The sequence below is a fragment of the Candoia aspera genome, chromosome 6, assembly GCF_035149785.1.
Source record: "Candoia aspera isolate rCanAsp1 chromosome 6, rCanAsp1.hap2, whole genome shotgun sequence".
NCBI lineage: Eukaryota > Metazoa > Chordata > Lepidosauria > Squamata > Boidae > Candoia > Candoia aspera.
In genome coordinates this window covers 44486123-44511428 of record NC_086158.1, presented here as the reverse complement: position 1 = coordinate 44511428, position 25306 = coordinate 44486123, and the positions used below count along the sequence as shown (strand labels likewise).

General features: G+C 39.8%; 1 protein-coding gene across 1 annotated transcript in view; it reads left to right on the top strand.

Moving 5' to 3' along the window:
- Positions 1 to 4416: 4416 nt before the first annotated feature.
- The window catches only part of HS6ST1 (heparan sulfate 6-O-sulfotransferase 1), a 218581-nt gene continuing 197691 nt past the window's right edge, over positions 4417 to 25306 (top strand). The window contains exon 1 of the mRNA XM_063306947.1: positions 4417 to 5480. Coding sequence (XP_063163017.1) covers positions 4963 to 5480 — 518 coding nt within the window. The 5' untranslated portion in view covers positions 4417 to 4962. The remainder of the gene's footprint in view (positions 5481 to 25306) is intronic.

The window sequence follows — 25306 nt, the reverse complement described above, 5'->3', positions numbered from 1 at the left end:
AACATTACCCAGAATCGTGTATTTGAGATGGCCAGCCATATAAATCTAATACATAAATAAATAATCTATCTATTTATCAATCAATAAACATTTAGTTAGTTGTTGTAATGCATCCTTCCCTAACACTGCAAAAAATCATTAGCTATACAAATAAATTCCTTTCCTCTGGAGTAATGGAATGCTTAGAATAAATTGTATTGATACATTTTTATTTTTATTTTTATTTTTCTGCATAACCAACCAGATAACTGTTAAAGGCATGTATTAGAATAGCTCCATCCTTTTGACTAATCATCAATATATTGCAAGTAAACTAAAGTTTCATGTTGGTTTCATACTTCTCATTTGCTGCTAACTTATTCTGTGGTAAATACCCTTTCTTACAATCAACACTCAGTGGGTTATTCTACTAGTTATATACTTTTACAACCAAAGGCAAACATCAATATCACAAGTTCCTTTGTGGCTCTTTATAGTCTCACATATATTTCAACCACTTACATAAAATAGTGCATAAGAGCCAGCACTTCCCAAATCAAGATATACATTTCCAATCTTAAATAGACCTTATTTCTCCACTGTTTCTTCTTCCATAATGAAGAAATAATTGCTCTCAAATATGGTACACAAAATGGGGATAAAATCCACTGCATTTGTTAAAGAAAAGGAAGAATAAATAGGACATTCCCTGTGTGAATGTTATTTGGGTGCTATAAAAGATTTGTTTTGTGATCTGAAAAGAGATGAGTTGTATAATTTACCCTACCTCTATGCAAGCACCTTTCCTGGGCCAAGGGTCTCACTTGGCCTTTGAAGAAATAGGTGGAATTACAACAAATCAATGTCAGTTTCACTGAATTAATTAGAGTTAACATGATTACAGGTAGCTCTTGTTTAGCGTCCACAATTGGGACTGGCAACTCGGTCATTATTAAAGCAGTCACTTAGTGAAACTGCAACTGTGCTCATGATCTTACTTCAGCTTTCCTTTGCTTTACAGACCTGCAAAGGTCATAAATGCGAGGATTAGTTGTAAAGTTACTTTTTCATCACTGTCGTAACTGCGAACAGTCGCTTAAATGAGGCAGTCACTAAATGAGGACTACCTGTATATCTGATTTTATTAGCATTCTGCCCTCCCATCATATTAAACACTAGAATCTGGCAACAGTTTTCAGAGGACTCTTGGGGTTGTACCCAAGGCTTGGGGTGGGGTGGAGGGGTCACATGTAGCCCTGGAGCCTTATAGTAGGTCATACAACACTACTTTATATTTGGTGATTAGGAAAGCTGATTTATCCTAGCCTATGTACTGATAGGAAGGATTTATTTTTGATATTGTTATTGTATTTTCCTTCAAGGCATCATATAAACAGAAACCAATTCTTAGTGGAGAAAGAGAGAGAGACTAAGCTTTAATAGGTAGGTAGGTAGGTAGGTAAACCTTTATTACAGTCTTTGACCAACTTGTAAGCTTTCGTACATTTTCTACCTCTCTGTCTGGATTGTTATATTGTATTTTCATTCCTATTTTTGCCAAGGAGACTCCCTATATATTCAGTGTGGTGAGTTCATGCATCAGGGGGGGAAATTTCCTCCACATTTCAACAGCGTGAGGCATGGCATTTTTCCCCTCCGTATCTGATGTGCACTTGCCAGAAGGTGTTCAAATCAGTCTTCTTATATTATAGAATGTTACAGATGGTGCCATCTGATGATAGAAAAATAACATTAAAGGCAATTGGGTCTTCCAAGTGTTGGCAATATGCATAAAAAATTGAGTTGCCTACTTGGATCTTCCCTCTTAGGAAGTTTCTAAACCTGCTGCCTGAGAATTCCCAGCATTCCTAGCCAAGGTGGCCTCCAGCTGTATTGACTGGGAAGGATGACAACCGCCATTCATTCTGCAACACAGTTTGGAGGGCATCCAGTGGCCCTAGAGCAGCCTTTCTCAACCTTTTGACCCTGGAGAAACTCTTGAAATATTTTTCAGGCCTTGGGAAACCCCTGCAAATTTGGGCTCCAATACAGGCCAGAAGTTACAAAATTCATGTGTAGGCCTGCATATATGCATTAACAGTGTTCTTAAACTAAAAATAAAGAATGAAACTTCCTTCTTTAATGTGAAGTTGCCTGAATTTGAAATAATTTTTAAAATAAATCGTGATCTCCCAGGGAACCCCTTGTAACCTCTTGCAGAACCCTGGGGTTCCAGGGAAACCTGGTTGAGAGACCCTACCCCCCTTGAGGATGCAAAACTATTGGGGTATCTCATCCATTTTCCTAGAACTGCACACTAATTCCAAACTTAGCAGCAGCCCTCTTCAAGAGGGATGCTTGTAAAAATAGGGAAATCGTTGAAGTCCCCAAACAGGCTTTTCTTCTCCAGCCTGTTAACAGCAATCACCAGGAGCTCAGAATAACACCAAATACTACTTTTAGGCTGGACCACAAACCCACCCACCTCCAGTCAAATGCTGCAACTGACCCAAGGATGTGCAAAAGACGGTATTATATATTCCACTCAAGAGCTGCTGGTGAAAAATATGACAGTTTCACTGATCACATTCTGAGATTTCCTTGACCGCAGTTACATTTTAGAAGAGGGGCATAATGCTTCTGGGTCAGATTAACCATATTTCAAGTTGTGCTTTCTTGCATTTTCCACGATAGCTAGCAATTGTGAAAGTTGATAATATATCTTGAGTTCATCCCTATCTTTCTCTCTCTAATGCACTCATAATTTTCACTACCAGGTTCATCACATTAAACTTTCAGAAAATCTTGCACCAATATCATTTCCTGTTAATGATGTTGGATGATGGGATTTGCCTGGCTAATTGTCTTCCTCATATTTTATTTTACCTCAAGATTCTATTTGTTCCACATTTTTATTATGCATTCCCTACTCATTTTCCACCCTCATAATCCTGCCATTGTGACATCAGAAGAGCAACTCTTTGTGACATCACAATGAAGAGATTACTGTGATTGATGGGATGGGGCAGAGACTTGAAAGGGAGAGGAAAATTGTTTTTCATAACATTCTTTTGCTGCTTTCACTTTCCTAGTGGTAAAGACATTCCTAAACAATGAAAAGATTCCTTCTTTAACTAGCTAAGCTTAAAACAGTATTACAAGATTTCTTCATAGTGATAAATGCCAGAACTGGCCCTACTATTAGTTGGAATGAGACAGTTGTCTTAGATGATACAGGCTGAAAAGGGCAGCAAGGCATTGGAGGAGAAGGCTGGATGGCCCAGTAGCCTTATTTATGCCCTCTAAGGAAAAGTCTGCTGCTTGAAAAGAAAGTCCTGAACGCTTCTCAGGGCAACTAAGAGCTTTTGCACACAGTTTGAAAAGGGTTGCCCTTTTCATCTCAGGCACAAAATAATTTTAGACCAGCCGTACTAATGTTTGAATCTTCAAGCAATTTGATGTGGGTCTGATAATGCAGTCAGCTGCACCTCTATTGCAAAGTAAACCTCAGTGGATGTGATGGGATTCTCTCCAAAGTGTGATTGAGCTCTGAATTTTCCTAATTTGATCACTTACAGTGATGAGATCTGTGAAAGGCAAAATGAGTGTTTTAAGATCATTTGTAAGTAAGTGAATTATCTCTGGATTTAATCATACCACTCATAGACACAGAAACAAAATTGCTGATTATAATTATTAGCGAAAAATGTCTTTGGACCATTCCCAGATTCTTCAAGAGAAAGCTTTTAGAATAAACCTTTGCAATATTAAAACATCCTTAGTTAGTTGCCTTGTTCAAGATAACATGCTTATTTCTAAAGAATGCATATCCAAATGTTGCATAGTTTTTGTTTTTATGAACTAAAAGTTTTGTACCGCATTATTGTGCATTGGACTGTAAACCAATTCAAGGTTTGTAAATTTTCAGATAAAGATGACTGCTGTAATTGACTTTCAGGTCAGTTTTGTTTCATCGCTGAGTTTTAATGTCAGGGAAAAGTAGCACCTGTTGAAGAATCGTGCAGTTGTTCAAAAGCTCTAGAGAAGGACAACCCGTGAAGATAACATAATCGGGGTCCCGGGGTCTTCCTTTAATCAGAAAAGCGAGCAAGATAGACCTCGCGATTGAAGAACAGCCCGCCCTTCCTTTCTTCTGGATCAAGAGTGGAGTGGGGAAGGGAGATCCGACCACCAGTTCTGAAATCAACGGATACAATTGCTCCTGAGCGTGAAGATCGGTATCTGAGCTTCCCCATTGGTAGGAAGGCTTTGGTTGTGTAAAAGAGGAAGTGGAGAAGTCCCCAAAACACCGCAGCCACAGCAGCAGCGCGCGCACACCCAAAATTTCTACGGGCGGGCGCTTGCAACTTCGGAGCCTCCAGAACTGCTGTCTTTGCGGCGTGCCCGTGTTGCTGCTGCTGCTGCTGCTGCTGCCGCCGCCGCCGCCGCCGCCGCGACTGCTCTCCCTTCTCCACTGCGCGCTTGGAGCTGCGAGAGAAGTGAGAGGAGGCGGCGCTGTGCATGCTGGGCTCAGATCATGGTGGGGCTTGGCAATAGGAAGCCAGGCAGGAAGGACTCGAACTAGCGTGCGGCGGCGGCGGGCAACCCAGCGCGAGACTGAGGGCTGCGGGTCGTGTGAGCCCGATCGCCCGGCCAGATTGGAGCTGGAGTAAAGGTGGAGACAAAGTCCCGTAGGCAGAGGCGGGACGGGGCTGTGAGGGAGGCGGAACCGGGGGAGGGGGTCATTTGGAGCCGCGCGCTACGCCCCCCTCCCCCGTCCTCGCCTCCCCCTTCTGCTGATCTGACTGAAGGAGAAGAAAAAAAGGAGAGGAGCAGGGAATCCCCGCTTCTTGCAAAGGGAGGCGCCGGTTTGGTTGTTGGTGCTGGTGTTGGAGGCAAAGCAAGGGAACAGGAACATATTTCGGCAGCGCCGACACCTCCAGGAGCAGCCGCCGCCTCCCCATTGCCGGGAGATGGTGGTATATGAAGCGCGCTGGAAGGACCATGGTTGAAAGGAACAGCAAGTTCCTGCTGATCGTGGCGGGCTCGGTGTGCTTCATGCTCATCCTGTACCAGTATGTGGGGCCGGGGCTGAGTCTGGGCTCGCCGAGCGGCCGCTCGTATCAGGATGAGCTGGACCTCTTCCCCACTCCGGACCCGCACTACGTCAAGAAGTACTACTTCCCCGTGCGGGAGTTGGAGCGCCAGCTGGCCTTCGACATGAAGGGAGACGACGTGATCGTCTTCCTGCACATCCAGAAGACGGGCGGCACCACCTTCGGCCGCCACCTGGTGCAGAACGTGCGCCTCGAGGTGCCCTGCGACTGCCGGCCCGGGCAGAAGAAGTGCACCTGCTACCGGCCCAACCGCCGGGAGACCTGGCTCTTCTCGCGCTTCTCCACGGGCTGGAGCTGCGGGCTGCACGCCGACTGGACCGAGCTCACCAACTGCGTGCCCGGCGTCTTGGACAAGCGAGAGAGCGCCGCGGCCAAACCTCCCAGGTGAGGCGAGGTGGGGGGGGGGGGGGCTCCTTCGCGCAGTTCGCGTCGCTCTCTCTTCTCCCCCTCCGATGTATTATTTATTTATAAGGTCTCCCCAACGCCGGACCTCCGTTTTTCCTCACTACAACCTTGTTAGGTAGGCTGGAGGGAGCAGCAGAGCCCAAGGTCAGCCAGTGAGCGTCAGGCTTCTCTAAGTGTGTGTGTGTGGAGTTACCCATTGCTAGTCTGAACTGGGATTGCTACCTGTACTTCACAAGCCACCCAATGCCAGGAGCTTCTTGCTGAATCTCTGGGAGCTTGGTGGTTTCGGCAGCTGACTTAGGCCAAGTACTTTGCTCAGCAGGCTGGTGGCTGAGTGACAGGTACCGTTGGTACATGGCCCATCCGGCCCCTGACTCTTCTGGCCTTAGTCTTGCAATTGGATTCACATTTACTGCATTGCTGTGACTCATTCCCACTGCTAGCTGCTTTTGTGATCAAGCTCGGAAGCAATTTTTGAACTGTTTTGCTACCTACCCAGCTCTCCTTTCTGTATGTGTGTGTATGCTTGTTTTGTCCTGGGTTCTTAGCATGCCAACTTAGTCCTGAGACTTGATTCTCAACACAGTTGGTGCCTGTTTTCCCTCTTCCTGCCATGTGCTTGTGACACAGATTGGGCAGGCCATCCATTCCTCTTCACGTGCTTGTGGAAGGAAACAGAGAGAGCGGCTGCACCTACGGAATTTCTGTGTCCCACGCAGCTGCTAAGCCTTTGAAAGGAATGAAGACAGAAAGAATTGTATCCATCCCATATACGTGGCCTGTGTGTCTCCGTATTGTGCTCATTGACCCCATAGCCCTCTTTCTTATCCACCGGCTTCTGCTGCAACTCTCCTTTCCTGCTTTATACACTCTGGAACTGGCTTTCCTCATAGACTTTGTAGGCTCTCCCTGAGATATTAACTCATTTTATATCAGAGCTTTAATATGGACCTTGTCGATCTTAACTGTAGAGGAGAGGGCTCCTGAGAATGTGTGGAATGTATGCCCATTACAGTCAGTCTCCATTCACCCAGAAAAAGGGGCAGAAGTTCAGAGTCCCATTTAAGAGCTTTCAGGGAAATGGGAAGCTGAAGATTTTTCACTTTAGATGCTACCTCTTGTCCGCCTCATTTTTCACATTTTAACAACTTCCCTTCATTTGATTCTGGGTTTCACACATATGTATATGCATCTTACTCCCTGGACCTGGGTCTTTGTCAACAACAGATCTTTCTCTTGCAGTGTTGATCCTTGTCGTTCTCAGAGCTACCCTTATTTTTCTGCATTATAAGCAAATACAGAAGAAACACTGATCTCTATTGCAGGCTTGGCACTGTATTCTTGGTTAGTCTGGTCTCTTGCCAGATTCCTTTGTATCATTAATAGACTTTTGTTTTACTTTTTTTGTGATATTTGTGTACATGTGTGCAGATTGTAATATCCCTTTTCTGTTATCCACTCTATCAGTTAATGAATGGCATGCCTTATTTATAGAAATGCATGGAATTCTTGCTTGTACACAGTTATATTATACCTGTGCTTTTCAGCCAAGTAACTTTTCTCTTAGGCTGTCCTATTGATTATTCATGCACTTACCCTACAGCCATGCCTGCTTGATTCTCCCCATGTCTCCACCCCCACCCCACCCCACCCCACCCCCAATTTCCTTTCAGATGGCATTAATCTTCTTAAGCATCTTTCCTTCCTGTCCTAGATATGTACCTTTTTCTTGCAATCCATGGTGCCCACATTAATTCCTAAAACACTTTTCATCTCCTCTGTAGGGTTTCCTTTTACCTGGATTGCTAAGGTACTGGGATCTGGATGAAAAGTCCAGCTAAATGTCAATCTTTTGAAAGCATTCTACCCATCAACCGATATATTCCACTCACCCACAATTCATGCACATATTACTTCTATTTACGGTCACCTAAGTTAAAGGTGTTATTTAGTTAGTTAGTATATTTTGGCCTGCCTTGTGAGGTATCCAATTGTTCTCTTCCAAGCTAGTTTTTATTCTTTAAGTCATCAGAAGTGCTTCTATTTTCTTACTTTCCAATTTTACTATCTTGGAGTCCCACTTAAAGATGTATTGTTTACTTGGCATTCTATCCTAAGTCATTGATTCCTGCTAGTTTTTAGAGCCTTGGTCTCACACACAACTCCTCTAGTGCCATAGGATTTTGTGTTCATGTGTGCTGTCCATATATATTGGTCATATCCGCTGTAATCCTTCCAGCAAGTAGACAGTCTTGGGAGGCAGAACAAAGCATATTCGTCTTATCTCTGCTGCACAGCTCATTTATTTCTCCCTCTTTTCCTCATTTCAGTTAGATGTTGTTCAGCATGAGATGCTGCGTGCAGTTATTAATTATATTTATTGATTCTGCTGTTGCAGCTATCTTATCAATGCACCTTGGTCAAATTTTGATTAATTGTTCTAATTGCCCTATAATCTGCTCTTATGTAAGCTGACTCAGGAATATCAAATCAAGAAAGGGTTCCCTTTCTGCAAAGACATATGTGAATGCTTACAGACAAGGCTCGCCCCCCCCCCCCGTATACTTGATGAAGCATTGTAAATGGTATGATGGTTTCATGTTCTTGGAACTTTTATGTAAAAAAAAAACCAAACCCAATCAAATAACTTCCGTTAGCAAATCATTAGTAGATAAAATAGATTTATGGGCAGATATTGTTGTATGCTTCCCTCACCTAAATTTATACTTAAATGCTGTTCTTACATGGTTTTCCTTTACTGGAACAATGAAAAGCTTGGACAACAGAAAACTCAAGTTATAGGTTTTGCTGTGTGTTTGCTGGGATAGTAGTGCCCACAAATTGCTTGCTTTGGCTGAGCAATCCTAAGGATTTTGGAGCTGTCTTGTGTCTGTGATGGAGTTTATAATCTAACAGATTAAATATCTTGGCTTTGTAAGGACTCTCAGTTTTTCTTTTCTCTGGCATCTAATGCTATTTACTAAGAATCATTTTCTTAGGGGGTTAATAATAATACACATGCATCAGATTGCAGTCCTAAATTAAGGTACTGACAGATTCATGATTTAGAGTGCCCATTCAGATAATGGGCTCCCATGTGCCCATTCAGATATTGAGTTTGGCTTATCCTTTTAGCTTTTCTCGTGATGTCCTACTTTGGCTGGAAAAAGTACTGTATTGATGTTCACCCATGAAGCATCGATGGCATTATGACGGTTTAGTAATCTATTGCTCCAAGCCATCCTCACTGAATAAGCATCATCCTTGCCACTCATTAACTCTGAACTGGACAATGTTTTGGATAATAATAATAAACAAGAATTGCTCTCTGACTTTGTAATATCGCTGTGTCACATAGGCCTATTGTATTGCAGTCCATTTTAGCTTGTCCACAAAAAGATAACATTTCTCCTGCCTGTAATGAAATCTGGCTTCATAAACAAGAGCTGTTTATGTAAAGCCACTGATGAAGTGGATTTCCTTTGTAAGGCTAGAAAGGGATTCATTCTTGCATTATTTCCACTACAGTGGTGGCTGTATCACTTCATTTTGCCGCTTTGAATAATGTATCTAGGGTAATGGAACAACCTATGTTTTCATGTCTGGCACACATTACAGAGCCTGCTGGGAGGCAGGAAAATTCATTGGGTGATAATCTTTTATTGAAACAGCTTCTGCCATTGAAGTATGTGCAGTATTTTGGGATTCCTGGAGCTTTCATCTGGTCAACAGAATTCTGCTGCTGTTGACAATTTTATTTCAAAGAGCAGCAGAAATATTACCCCGGATGCATTTCACTTGAAGAACTCTTTGCTTGCAGTCCTTAAGCAAACACATTGGAAAGCAAATTCCATTAAATGGCACTCGCCTCTGAGTAAATATGTATAGGGGTAGGATGTGGGTAGCTCAATAGGACAGGAACCTGTACATGACCGTTGAAAGGGGTATCGATACTTGAGTCGCCTCAGATAGAGCTACTGGTCTTACCCTTTGGAATTGATGTAGTAGTCCCTTCTGTTTCATAATTTTCTATTTGATAATGTGCTCTTTGTTGCATCAGAGATAGAAGTGTGGAAAAGCTGTATGTTCAGGAAAGAAAAGGACTCGTGTTTCTTTAATGCACCCTGTCGGTGTCTTACAGGCATTCTTGAAGGTCATTCAGTAGTGCTCATAAATACATACAAATCATCAGCTGAAAGATTGTTAACCCTGGAAGCAGTGCCATTTTCGCACTGCTAAGTGCATCCTTATGCTACATTCCATGAGCTTCTGTGTAGTTTCTGCATTCAGAATGCAACTGCTGTTACTGTTTTCCTGCTCCAGGTTGGTCTTGCTAATAGCAATACCTTTTTCACAGGGACCCTTGAATTGGTTCTCCTCTTTGTTAATGTCTGTGTAGTGGCATCACACTAACTAACCTAATTGTTTATTTTTAAACATTTGTTTTGTTTTGGAAAGGTTGGATAAAAGCAGGAATATTGCTGTTGTACAATTGCAATTGTTACAGTATCCTAAGAATTACAGTTTAAAGGCAACACTTTTTCTTTGCCCTGCAATTAAAAAAAAAAAAGCAATAAGGCTGTGGCTTGCTGAATGAGATTTAAAGTGTGTTTGGTGTTGTGGGTACTCTTACAAAGTGGCTGCAGTAATGAGTGTGACTAGTCACAAAATGCTCATTTACTAGAAAGGCAAACTACCCTCCCATGTTCCCTATCATCAAGGTTGGTATGTGTGTGCGAGGGGTCATTGGCCTTTTTTTCTGGGCACAGAGCATAGAGCATGCTGGGCTGGAGCTATCCATCATGTTGATTTTCAAAGAATATTTGTGGACCCAATATGGGGTCCAGAGACATTCTTGTAAATAAAGAAGATGCTGAAATCTGGTGCTCTGCTTTACAGAATGCTAGTATCCCACCTTTGTTTTGTATTAAAATAATAATAAAATTAGCATAAAGGCACATTCCCATGGGCACATTGATCCCTATTAGATATGGAGCATAGGTATGGGAGTTACTTTGGGAACTAGACTTTCCCAGAAATGTCATGTCAACAAGCAACATTTGTTTAGCATTAGGCTTGAGAAGCCCAAAGTAATATGTCCTTGAAGCTGTGGAAAAGGTTGGAAAAAAGTCCTGGATTTACATGGTATTGGGTATGAGAAAGGACTGCATTCTTAAATTGAGAGAAGGGAATCACCTCCTTCAAGTGGCTTCATTCTTGTATGCAGTAAAAATTCTTACCTTGCCATACCATGTTTGAGTAGTTTCTGCTAATTTAGAGCCAGAGAGTATCTCATGTCTTCCAGGGCTCCTTCAGTGCCATTTCCTGTCTGCTGTGGTCTGTCATAAGCAGACAATAAGTTCAGATTCTATTCTGCTATGGAGAACCAGATTTCTGTTTTACCATACTGTACTTCAGGCACAGTTGGAATTTGTGCTTAGGCACATTTGCCAGCCTTGCCTCCTCCTCCTGGGTTACATTTTTCCTTCACACAGGAGAAAGCAGGGAGGTATGAACCTGCCAATAGGCCCAAGGGATCCTTAACTCAAATCAGCCTCCTAGTCCTAGAATACAGCTCACTTTTTCTCAGAGATTTGGGTAGCTGATGCCTCAGTAACCACAGCTAGAAGATATCTTGGGTAAAGACAGATTGGGGGAGGAGGAAATAAGGGCTGTCCAGCTCTTTGGGTACCATTTGCAAAACCCAATGGGTTATGATGTGGCAGGACTCACTGAAGCCCATAGGCACTAAATTACCTAGTTCTGGATTTCAATTGCTCCTATTTTCCAAATAAAAGAGTAACTAATCGCCCATCTATATTGAGGTCCAAACCAGACACTGTGCAGAAGATCCACAATTAGGTTTTCTCTTTGTATTGCTGATTTTCAGCACTGTGTGGTTGTTGTGGTGATTAGGGCAGTAGTACTCTTGGGGAACATGGTATTCAAATCCTTCCTCCCTAGGCAGCTATTACTTCTGCACTGCACGGAGGGAGGCTTGAAGAGCATCCATTTTTGCTTGGAAAGGATTGACTGAGCAGGCAACTTCCTAAACTCCTTGGAGCAGTCAGTTGGTGTGGATTACCATATTTTGCTGCTGAAAACAGAACTGCCTCACTTCTCTTCCTCCCACTTTCTTGGTTTCTTAGCCTCCTTCTTCTTCCCTAAATTTACTTTTTTAATTCATGAGTTTCCTCCACAGCTTTGCTTAATCTTGGTTTTGTGTTCACATTAATGAGAATCTGCCACAGAAATCTACCTGCTGAGCCTTTCACTGGAATTTCTCGCTGCTGGCAAAACCGCTAGGAACATCCCTTCTATGTTCACAATCATAAAAATTAAATAATAACAGTAATAACAGTAGTAAAAATAAATCTGCTGTCAAATGACTAGGCTGATTCTTAGACTGAGAGAATTGCCCACAAGGATCTAGGCAGAAATAAATTCCTTTAGCTCAAAGCTTAAATATTGGTAAACGAATCTTACCAAGTTTTTTCTGGCAAACTGTGTGTATTGTTCATTAAGTCTGAAGGAACAAAGGAGCTCTAGATTGTGGCAAATTTTGTCTGCATGCTGTGTGTGTATATTTTCATAACTTGGTATCATTTTTCCCCTCTCTTGCTATGAATTTCTTTTCTGCCTATTTAGAAGCTCCAGTTGGACCATGTCAAGAGCCAGGCTATTTTGTGAAGTCTTACATATGCAGCTCATGTATTCATGCCTAAGCTCATCCTCTGCTTGGGTGGAAAGCCATCTGAGCAACTAATACTTATACTGGGTGAGGGAATGGCAAGTTGCAGCCCCAAACTCCTTTTCTTGCAGCCTTCAAAGTCATATTTTGCTGCAAATCAATGTTATTTGTTTTTTGTCGCTTAAAAACCTAACGCCTGTAACTACTTTCTAAAAAAGCAAACAGACAAAAGCTCCAGACCCCCTTTCCCCTCCCCAACAAATCTTGGGGGTAGAATGAAAATCCCAACCTTATTCTAAAGTGCTGTGCTTCCCTTCTTGAGCCACTGGGTATACATAGTTTGACTGATAGACTTCAGGAGTCCAACAAAAAGCCAGGTTACCTAACTCCTCATTAGCATACTGAAGTGAATTGCCCATTTACTGTGGGCAACACAACCATTTATTATTCCTGTTGTAGCCAGAACTGGCCACAAACTTTCAATATAAAGTAGGGATAGGTGACCTTCAGACAACATGTAGCCCCAGCACTCTATTTGTGCCTCTGTAACTCCCTGAGATTACATCTCTGAAAGTCCATGGCAGAATGGCCAAATTTCAGTAATAGTTTAGGCCCATTTGGGGGTGTAAGGGTGGGAATGAACTGACATTTTTAATCACACTTCTTCTAGTAATGTCACAGTGTTTTCAGGTGGCTACTGTGGACTTTAAGAAGCTGAGGTTTTTGCCTGAGTCTTTGCCTTTGATTATTCAAACATAGTCTTCCCTGATTTGCAGCATCTGTGATTCACTTACTTGCCTCAGAACATTTTAAGCATTGTTCTTATTTTTAAATAAGAAGCCTCAGAGCTAGAATATGCTTTCAGAAAAAAAAATTCTCATTTTGTCAATAAATAAAATCCAATCTTTCATTTTACTTTTTTTGATAACTTATCTCAGTTGGATTTAATTTCAAGCACTATGTTGAAAAAGCACTCTGTAAATGAAATGTTTATGACCCCAAGTTCCTAGGATTGTACAGGACAGAAACAGAAACAAACTTTGCATATTATACTACCATCTGTACACATCAGTAACACTGAGTAACCCCCAGTGAAATTTATAGGGCTTCTGAGTTTGAATGCATTGGATTCCTCGATTAAAACTTTTCTCTCTTTCTTCCTCAATTCTGTTTTTTTTTTTAAGCATCTGTTTTCTCTGTAGGCTTGCTTAATCTTGGTCTTTGTATGCATACTTACGCAATTCTGTCACAGAATTCAACTGCTGAGCTTTCATTGGAATTTCTCACTTCCTGCAAAAGTGCAAGAAACTTGTTGATTGTCTTAAAAATGCAAAAGACTACTATTACTGCTATTACTACTAAAATAACTGCTGTCAAGTGTGTTCTCATACTGTATTTAGAGTCTTCAGTAAGGATCTTTCTCATAAAGTAAGAATAAGTAATCTGCAGGCAGCATGCAATTCTCAGCCCCTATTTGGAGCCTCCAGAGCATTCCCCAATCAAGCACCATAAGTCATCAGGAGTCTTTCCTGTCTTATGGATAAAAGAAGGCCCTAGATTTTTTGGAATTGGGAAGGAGCAACCTCCCCAAAGTATATCTTGCATTCTTTCATAAACTGAAATCTGTAGTTTTGTTGACATAACAAAAGCAGGCAGAAGACAGATTGGGATTTGATTTGCAACAGACCAGCAGATTCCTAACTTCAAATAGTTGATAATCTTATTTATTTGCTAGGAACATTTGATCTGATATGAGAAGAATATTGTTTTAATTAATTATATCTATGCTCTGGTAAAGAGTTCAGGGCAGTCCATGAGCGAAGCCTTCCACGCATGACATTGTGAGTTGACTCTGCACCTGCGTGATGCAAAGGATAGAACTGGCAAAGTGAGAAACAAACAGAACTGTTCAGTAAACATAGAGCAAGGGCAACATTGGAGCAGCAGGAAATAGTAGTTCAAGATTTGAACGTTGGGACACACACAAAGACATATATGTATGTATATGTACTGTATATCACCAGATTCTTAGCCTGTTAGAGAAGCTGCTCTTTGTGCTATTAAGGTTGTTTGTACTTGCTGTAAAAAATCCCATCTACTCAATTCATGTCCTTGAATTCTGTAAGTGTTAAGTTCCAGAGAAAGGATGATCAAAGTAGTCTAGAGGCAACTTTTTGATATGTGATCACACAACATTGTTTCCTTTGGTAGGAAAAGGAAACTTATTAACTTTCAGCTCTGCTGTGGCACAACTAGAATTCAAACAGTTTGCAGTGAGAATGTTATAGCTATGGCATAGGCAATTTCCCATTGGTGGGAACTGTTTTGGCTTCTAAGCTCTCTTTCCTAATGGTGTTAAATCTGCTGAGATGCTACACCATCCTTTCAGCAGACAAATTGGCAGAAGATGTAGTAGTAACACTGACTGAAGACACTGCTGCAGTTGGGTGCCAGTTTTTTCAGTTTTGCATTGGTCGGTTGGAAGAAGCGTTGTCAAGGTTGATAGCTTTGAGGACTACTGTGGGGCAGAATTAAAACAGTTGCTGGAGGTTTATGGAAATGTAAGCAGTGGCAGTATGATAAGCTAAGAGTCAAACAGAGAGCAAGTAATTATCCAAGATCACAGAAAACTTTTTAGCTGAGTGGGGATTCAATTTAGAGTATCTCTAAGCAGACACTAATTCCACTGAATAGATATTTTTTATTTGCCAGTTAATATTTGATCTCAAAATTATCATGACTACTGGTTATGGGAACTGTAGTCAACCAAAACCTGCTCTTCTGTTGTACTACACTAACTCTCAGTCTCCCCTTTCCTTTCTTTTTTAAAATCTAACTACAGTATACTTACTACTTGGTCTTTTTGAAGCTCCCTTGATTTCTTACTACTGGTTTATTTACTGATTGCATTGGGAAGTGTTTGATTATGGGTCATATGATCCAATGTAAATTCATTTAAGATAGACTCATTTTTCTCTATCTGGTATTCTTCTGATGCACTGAATTTCAACTCCCATAAATTTACAGAAGTTGAAATCCAATACATCTGAAGAGTATCAGAATTGAGAAGCTGTAAAATATCTTGATATTTCTTAGGTCAAATGAGGCACAATTATGGTGCACCTCTTTGTTTAATGGGAGACAATAAAGTCTTTATAGCAAAAATTGCATTTGGAAAGCCCCTTTTTTTTTACATAATATTTATGTTATTCTCATAATTGTTGAGCAGTTAGATCTATATCTGCTTTTCTCAGATATGCAGATTTGAAGCTGGAACAGTTGCTGTATTGTATCAGATGTGATAGCAATCTTTCTAAGTCATGAATAAGAAAAGAGCTTGGATTGGAACATGGATTGTCCTGGAAGGGCTGTTTTCCGGTGGCTACTGAGGGTGGGAGTCATTGTTTTGGTGGAAGCAAACCAGCTGTCTTTGTTTTCAGTCCTCATAATGTTTTTGACTGTCTTGATACTCAAGCTGGCAAGGAGAGAACATTTCCACTGGACACCTCCAAAATCCTGTAAAAAAAAGAGCAGCACTGGCCGTATAGAAGATTGGAAAAGAGGTTGCTTATTACTACAAATTAATCTTGTTCTTAAACTAAAGACATTTATTCATGAACTTGGCATAGTTGTTCTAAAACATAAGCCTTCTTCCACACCATTCAGTGGGAATAATTTTAAGAATATGCTTCTCTTATTGGAATCAGTGGGATATTTAAAGTACTTAACCTGCTGAGTAATGCTATTTTTTCTCATTGTCCCTGTGGGAACTATAATAATTGATTTGTCAATGCAATATCTGGTTATTTTAATTCTCAGGGAACAACTTTTTTTTTCTTGTTTAATTTTCAGTGAAGAAATTGGAGCATGAGTAAGGAACAGATTATTTTTTAGACAATCCTTTCATGGAATGCTGGCATGTTGGCCACATTACAAATGATGCAAGAATATATATTTTGGAATATGTCAGATGTGAATGTTTTCAATGCTATATAGCTGGGCAAAGAATGTATCTGTAAGAACATTGCTTAATCTCTAATTTCATGTGGCTCTCAGCATCATCTAGGCAAACTGGATATTGTGAGCCCCACTGGCTCTTTTTCTTTGTTCCTTTCCTGATGTGTATGGGAAGGAGAGCTATGCACAATCCTATAAACTCAGTCAGCTTTCAGCCCTGATTCTGCCTCCATCAGATGTGCACAGCCAGTGGACTTTTTCCATAAATGGGGGGGGGGGATGATCCAGACTTGTTGTACAGAAAAAGTAAGAATGTCATTTGTACCTCCCATTTTTGTTTTAATTAATTTAACTTTTGAAAAATAAGATTTCTTATTTAAACATCACTTGTGAAACCAATCTTTATCAACCTATGGAACAACTCTTCACATTTGTGGGCAAAATAGATGCAGAGCCTTTTATACCATAAACCATTCTCTGGCAATCTACGCCTAGCGTGTACCATACTCTCCCACCCCACCACAGTTTTTATTTGCTGATCCTGGTTTTCAAACTCTGACAATGTGACCTCTCTTTGTCTGCACTGCATTGGATAATTCAGTGGAAGAAATCTTGGGAAGGGAAGGAGTCCAATAGACTGTATTGCTGCTACTTGCTACAAGTGGGAAGGTAAATTGGTATGAATGTGCTTCCCAGCAGCATTTGACCTACGACAACACTGAAAATCTTGTTCTCTGAGGTTCTGAATGAGCCAAATCCTTGGAGGCAAATGGCATGCAGTAGCCATGTCTTGCATATGGCATCATGCAACCCTCAGGAGCATGTCCTGTTTTTTTCCTTTGCTTGGTAGATTTGACTGTTAGTATATCTTGTGTATGTATTACTTAGGAGATGCATTAAGCAACATCTGATTTCTGAGTAAAATTAGATTAGAAAGGTTAATTGCTGCTGAAAGTTAACAGCATTTTGAAAGGAATGCTAAAAGGGTAATACAGTTTTGCTTATAGAATAAAACCTGCCTGTTGTTGGAGTCAGGATTTCTTATAGGTAGCTTGTCTGGCATATCTGCAGTATGAGGGAAATTACAACTTGCTGCTATAGTTGCTTGTCAGTTGGCAATTATAACGTGTGTGTAAAATGTTAGGAATATTTGAAAATGTTATACAAGTATGAATAATAATTCCATGGTCACAGAGCTATAGTTAGGGGTATGTCTGCTACCTCCTCAACTGCCTCTTCATTATGCCTTAAAAGTAATCATAGCTAAGATGGTCTGTGAAAAAACTCCATAGCTGAGTTAAGACCAACTCAAGTGTTCCTGAGAATTCTTCATCAAGCAAGAGGGACCTGGAAAGGGGGAAAAATTAAACCAGATGTTTCAGGCATGCAGCCTGCAGTTCAAAGATAGTTGCAAGAATGGATTAATCAGCAATGGGTGCCATTTCCCAGATAAATGGTTTTGGAGGATTCAAAAAGCTCACATACTCTTTTGAGTGGTCCTAATAAAGCCCAATTATAAATTTGGGGTATTTTGGTAATGGTATGTTGGTTTACTTTTAAAAAAATATCCCATTGCTTGTAAAACCCTGCTTCCTTATATCACAGTCTTTAACAGTGTTCAAACCTCTTTTCCCTAGACGCCTTCTGATTAAGCTAAGCTATGTGAATGTTTCTTTTCCCTAGGAAGGATTGTGGGGCTCTTGTCTTGATCTTAATTGAAAAGTGATTTGCTTCCTAGCGATGCATCTTAAAGCATTCCATACTGCTGATGCTTGGTAAGTATTACCTTTGGGACTCTTGATCCGTACCAAGTGCTAACCAATAAACTTAAAGAATTTTGATCAGAGTAATAATACAAGAAGACCTCAAAAATTGAACAGAGGGGAAAAGCAGTTTTTCAGCATGCTCCCTGGAGGTGAGTGGATGAGACAGTTATCTTTAACCATATATTCTAAACAGTTACTTCTCCATATGTTCTCTTTAATCATGGCTATATAATTTCTGTCTGAATAGTTGTAGATTTTACACAGATGATATCTGAAATGTCTCTAAATTTACTCTGTCCTGTTTTGTGTTCATGCTAAGCTCAACTTAACATCTGAAAACCCCCTTTGGAGAAGCAATTCTTGGCAAATGCCTTTCATCTTTAAGAAGAAAATGGTGATTTACAATCAGTAATTTCATGCTAACATCACTTCTTATTGCATAACTCCAGCTTATGAACTAGTGATTCTTTGATTTCACCTTACTACAACTTCCAATAGTACATTGTATTCACTCCATTTTGATATTTGTAAAAACATTTTTCCTGTTTGCAAAGTCTTTGTTTTCATAGTCATATAAACATAATAAAGAGGTCTAAATATATACATTTTAAATAATATAATGTAGACTTTTTTGCAATGATTGAAGTTCTCAGGATTTTTATACTAATACACTAATTTTAGAATACTCACTAAAACATTAATATTCTATTTTTTATAAAGTTAAGGAATATCCTGATATAGAAGCAAGTCCAACAGTTCAAACTATTTTAGTATTGTATTTGGCACCAGAAAGACTTGGATATCCTCCCTACACAAAGCATTCAGACAAACCAAACAATAGACTTTAGATCACATGTTAAAAAAATGAAACATTCTGTTATCATTTCAAACTGCATCTTGAAAATCTATAGGCAACTTATAAATGCTTTAAGCCTGGCCACTCTTGCCTTGAAATATTACATAGGATGGATTATTGTGGGTCCTTTTCAGAATCTGTTTCTGATGCTTTCATTTATGAAATAGCCTCATAAAAGGAAGGGGCCATGAAAGCAGAGCCCAAAATGTCATTTGCTCACATTTTGTTTCCCTTCCAACTCCTTTTGTTGCCCACCATCTATCACTGGCAATTTCCTTTCTGCTGTCAAATCTTGTCAATATAGAATCTATCTGTGTACATGTTTGTGTGTGTGCAATATAAGTGTGTGGCCCTTTTCCCCCTTTAGTAACGATTGCTGCTAGGAGATTAGTGACAGCATTGCAAGCCTTGGGGTGGGGAGAAAGAGATCAATGTTGCATTGCTGAGACAAGCTATGGGAAATTGCTGGCTCATCAGTTCCTGGCCACTTTTGCTTTTCCTAATGGAAGCAATGGATGGTCTACAGCAAAAACATTAAAGTGTAATCATAATCGGTCAGCTATTCCTTCTGTTCACATACTTTAAATCAGAAAAGACAGGATTAATCTTACCCTTCCTCTTTCCTCTCCCCTGGCTTTTAAAGCTTCTTTTAAGTGGGTTTCTCCAGAGCAAAGTGGCAGATACAAATTGGGTTGCTGCATAGGAAGCAAGAATGAATAGTTTTATCCTGTCTAATGCTGTGCTTGTCTGCTGAAACAAATCACTGTCTCAAAGCAAACATGTCTAGAGCCCTTTGCCAGGGCAACTGCAAGCTAACTTCTAGAACGTTCTGGGGGTGGCCTGTGAAGGCTCTCGCATTCCAATTCAAGTAACTAATCAGTTAGCTACTCTGTCATTGTGTCTCAGATTGACAGAAAATGTAAGGGTGGATTTTATCTCCCAGCTTGGGGTATGAATGAGCACTATCGCTCTGCACTGGCTAGCCTGACTTCTGTTTTTCTCTTATGGCATTATGTGGATGATGCATAATAGTTGGCAGGCCTACAGTCCGCAGATCTGGCACACAGGATTTCCTCATCAGTTAGACCAAAGATGCAGAACTGAGGCCCCAAAGCTGCATTGGCTCCCGAAATCCTCAAGTACAGCCTTGAGGCCCCTCAGACGTTGCCACTCAACTCTACATTTTGATATGACAAAAGAGAAAAATTATTAAAGATGTGGCAAGTTCTCAGATGAGCTATATTTTATTTATTGAACTGTATTTTCATTATATTTTCATCAACCCAAATTTAATTTTTTCCTGGCTCTACCCGCCTAGCTTTTCAATTGTGCCCTGGTATGCCATTCAAAAACCCTATGTGGCCTCAGCTGAGAGTTGCATGTGAGAAAATGGTAGAACTTTGTACATGTCAAGACAGAAAGTTGAACAAAATGTTTACTGTCAACAAAAGATTTTTCTAGGGTAGCCTCACAGTCATATCTTTTCCTGGTGGATCAATATCAAGCCCACAAAACTAAACTAGGGATGGGAAGCATTTAGTCAGTATCTAGCCTGGCCAAACATACACTATATCTCACTTTGCCCATTTGATTGTTTCATTCAGTGTTTTGTGCTCTACTTTTTCTTCCCAATTAAAGCTCAAACTTGCTTACAATAAAATCCTGGCATCTTCCCCACCCTCTCCAAAGAACATGAAAAATAATCTGATAGTAAAAATGCTACAGAAGCCTAGTGATCAAAATTTTCTTCAGGGCACAAGGGGAAGAAGCCAACTTTTCTCTTAATAGACATAACATATTATTCCAAATACTAAAGCTTAATTTTAAATTGCTGTTCAATTCTCATAAGTGGTGGGGAATGTTTTCTGATAACTCTCCCTCCATTTGCAGCCCTCTGCAAATTCCACATCATTCTCAAATCATCCCTAATCCCCTACGAGCATATTTTTGGGGATCTGCCAAATCTGCAAAGGAAAGGGTAGAGGCAGGAAAACTGTGAGCCCTGAACTCTGTTCCATTCCTGGAAAGAAAATAAGGATCCAAGCCATAGCCACATGTTTTCTATAAGTAAGAACCAAATGTTTAAGAAAAATACTCAGAGCGTTATTGACTAGTAGGTCAAACACATTTTAAAGTGATTATTTATCTCTTTATTGATCTTGGTTTGTTCCTAAAAGAAGCATCATTCAATAAAATGGAAGACTACTAAATATGGTGCATTGTGCAAAATGTACCTAAAGTCCACTTGTTTGGTTGTCTTTAAATGTTTTGAAGACTTTGATAAAGTGAAATGTAGATTTCTTTATTTTTTATTGTAAATTCAATTTGGTTATACATTCATTTCTTTAATTAATCGGCTGTTTTCACCAGTGAGTCAGTTTGGAGTAGTGGTTAAGGCACCAGGCTAGAAACTGGGAGACACTGAGTTCTAGTTTTGGCATGGAGCCAGCTGGGTGACCTTGGGCCAGTCACTTTCTCTCTCAGTTGCAGGAGGAAGAAGGCAGTGGCAAGCCACTTCCAAAAATGTTGCTAGGAAAACTGCAAGGACTTGTCCAGGCAGTTGCCAGGAATTAAAACTGGTATGAAGGTACAAATTTTCTTTATATTAATCAGCATAAGCAGTAACTTGCTTCAGTAGATCTGATACATTTTTTTTCCAAATAAATACGGGTACCAAGCAAGGATGCCCACTTTTTCCCATTTATTGTATTGTATTGTATTAAGAAGAACAGGAATATTTCTGGTCTGAACATCAAAGCAGAAATCCTGCTATAAATTTGTTTGCAGATTGCACGCTCATTTTTCATAATGTCCAAATCGACATGTACCATTGTAATTTAAATTAAATAACTTATGCAGTAAGTAGGTTTTGAAGTTATTTTGATAAGTGTTCTGTTATATTAAAACGCATAAATAGGGACAGTTTCAAAAAGCTGCTGGACTTCCTATCAGTTGGGTAGAATTGTCTTTGCTGCTCTCTTAAAATACCTTATAAATACACAATAAAATAGATTCTATTCAACAAATCTTGTAATGCAGGAGAAAGTGTGTGAGTTTAGTCTCCCATCATGACTAATCACTACAGCTCTATAGAAAGGCAGCTACTTGCCTCATCTGAGGACATCTTTATTGCGGTCACAGATCAGAACCATATACAGCTTTGTGAGCGTTTACAGAGCTCAAATGGAAATACATAAACAATTGTGATTAAATTAGGGGAAAAAATAAACTGTTTAATTGGACAATCTGTCTCAATCAGAAGCTGCCGTAAAAATGTAGGTAGTGACTGGAAACTTCTAACATCTGTATTAATCCATTGAAGCTGAGTTGAAGTTTGCTCTCTGCTCTGTCTCCACCCCGCAAAGCCACTCAGTTCCACCACTTCAGATACAATTCATTTGTTTAGATTTCCCTCCCTCTATTTTCTTATTATCCAGCTCCATGCTGAGGAAAATTAGGAATGAACTTGCCCAATACTTTCCTATGAAGGCTCAGAGGTATGAGTTAAACCTTAGCATAGAAGAGAATGGACTTTTATGGAGTCCACAAGGGAACTTAACAACCAGGCTATTGTCCCAATTTGCATTCTGGACTGAGGTATAAAATGTTCTATTTCCTGACTTCATAGTTTTGGTGTTTGCCATTGGTCACATTTAAATGGATTATAAATAGAGAGAGGAAAAAAACAGGCTAATAATAAGTACATTTATTGCAGTTGCGAGTTTCTGCTGATAGCTGAAAGTTTGCCTAATTTTCTGCACAACTAATAGGAATCAAAATCAACTGTGCTTTTATGAAAGTTGAAAAAGTGGCCTAAATGGCACATGTTTTCTTGCTTACATTGCTCACTTTTGAAAGCAGCTGTACCCAGCCTTGCTCCTTCCAGATGCTTTGGATCTTCAGCTCCTAGAATTCCCTTACAGGTTGTGAAGCCTGTCCTAAGGAGGCAAGGATTCAAACCAAGGCATTTGGTATAGGTTTGTGTAGAAAATCTTGATGAAAGTTTATCACCAATCTATGCTATAGCAACCTTCTTTCTCTTTAGAAGCTGCATATAAGGAACTTGAAGCACTTTAACATATCATACAAAGCTTTGGAGTCAGGTGGTGTCTAAATTTAATAAAATAAATAACTACACTCTGTTTTATGTGTTGTATGAACAGAACTATTTTGTTTATAAATCATGACCAATGACAGCAATCTGCAACCTTCTTCAGTTCAAAGACCATTATTTCTGGACTGAACTACAAATAGTAGGTGGGACCAGGACAAAAATCACATTTATTTAATTTTAATTTAGAGTACAATTAAATTGGCTACTGTAAATATGTTTTGTATGATTATTCTCCATGTATCTGCCTTCTTCTGCTGTCATGCTAAAATCACAATTCAGCAGCAACTTTTGAAGCTCTCAGACCATATCCAAGGCTCTTGGGCACTGCAGGGCTATCTGGGCCCTTCTGCTTTATGAATCAACTGTGTGAGCTGTGTGAACCCTGATACCTTACTTGCTCAAAGAGAAAAGCTGATATTGTTCTGTCTCTTATTTTTGCCAGAGTCAGACTGAGGCACTTGAATTCCATGTCATTCATCTTTTGGAAACTGGGAGAGGGGATCAAGACAACAGATAGGGTGTTTTGCTATTTTAGAATTTTCAGCCTAGTGAGCATGTGTCAGAACAGGCAAAAAGATTCTTTTCAATCAATTAAATCTCCCTATCCACAGCTTCCCTTCTGAATGTCATGAGGAGGAGGAGAAAGAATGAGAATGTATATTCTTAATTGAAATTAGGTGTTTTCTTTAGAAAAGCAGAAAATACATTCATCCTGTATGAATAGACTTTTAAAAATGAAGTCTAATAGGGTATGAACTGTGGCTATTATAGAACTGGTTGTTTTTGTTTAACGTGATTGCTCTGCATGGTATGTAGGTGAAAGAAAGTGAGGAAGTGCTTCTCAAATTCCCACAACGGTTGGGTCTTCATTTATCTGACATGAGTAGACAAAACAACAGATAAAGATCTCCCATACCTCCAGTGGAGAGGTGAGAAGTATTTTTTCCTTCTTCTTTTCTATTCCTTTGAGAGACGTGCGTCATACTTTTAGAGAGAGTGTGTTGTGTGTGGTGCAAAATCATTGCAAGCTAAGCAGATTATTTGGTTCATGAACAGCAGTTGCCTCTTGATAAGCCCAGGGCATATGTGCAATTTATTTTTGCCAGTTCTGTGACTTGGGAAAGCATCCATGGGATAAGTATTCGTATATCTCAAACAGAAATGGGCCACTTCCTCAAAGAGCACAGATTGTCTTAAAAGTTAGAGTTGGAGGGATCTGTAAAGTTGATTGAAACTTATTCTTCAATTATATTTCAGTCTTTCTTTGAAGGAAGATACTTTTCTCAATGCGGAGTTTCCTTTATGCTTTTAAATTAAAAAATGCTCACTTACACAGGATAATAATGATGCAATTGGCTCCTAAGAAATGTAAGTTCTAATCTTATATTACTGGGAGAAAGAGAACTAGACTGCTTGACATTATTTTCCTTGTTAAGAATTGGGATGAAACCAGATGGAGTGTCAATTTTTTATTTGGCATTCAAAACACCACCAGTCCCTTAGCAGGAATGTTGCCTTTCTCTTTGTACTTACTCTCGTTGTTCATGCTTATGAAACTGAGAATTGCAGGCATAGATGCAGGTCTTATAAATTCAGTCTGACAGGTAGAGTGGATGGAATTGTTTGCTTGGCCTCCAGCTACAAAAGCCACTGATTCCTACTATAGGCTTTGTAGCACTAAAAAGATAAAATAAAATAAAATAATAAAATAGATAAGCAGTTGAGTTTGTTTAGCATCTTTGCATTTCTCATGCATGAAGATCTGTTAATCTTGGTCATGGTAATTGAACTGTTGATGGAGAACCCCAAACAGTAAACTTTGCTCAGTCTGGATTTTTATGTTCCAGTAGGTGAACAGATATTTTAGCCTGAATTACAGCTTAACTGAAAAAATATTTTAGTAAAAATGTATTATATTTTTGCTTTAAAACAGTTGTATTTTTCCCTAACATGTCATTGTAATACAAATCCCTTTCCAAAATAATAATGTAACACTTGTCTTGATTCCAGACCACATTCCTGCCCATAATATATAGTGCTCCTGATTGGTAAAAGCATTTATCTATGTTAAATGTATACTCTGCTTTTTTTTTCCAAATAAAGTCAGGTCAATTTACAAAATAAAACAAAGTACAAGTCTTGGATGCCTCTCAAGAGAATTGTACATGTTGCAGTTTCCAAGCTCTTTTCATAAGCAGCAAACTGCAGCTGGAGGTAGCTAGACTGACTGACTGTCATGACAGTCTAAATGGGAAAAAGCTCATAGCTTTTTCTATAACTACTTGTGGGTCCACAGGCAGGTAAGGGGCAGCCCTCAAGCTACATAGCTGTTCATTCAGGAGGCATGTTACGTAACCCCACCCAAATAGGTGGAACCCAAAGCCCAGTCACACTGCATACCTGACTATTTCTGTTCTGTTT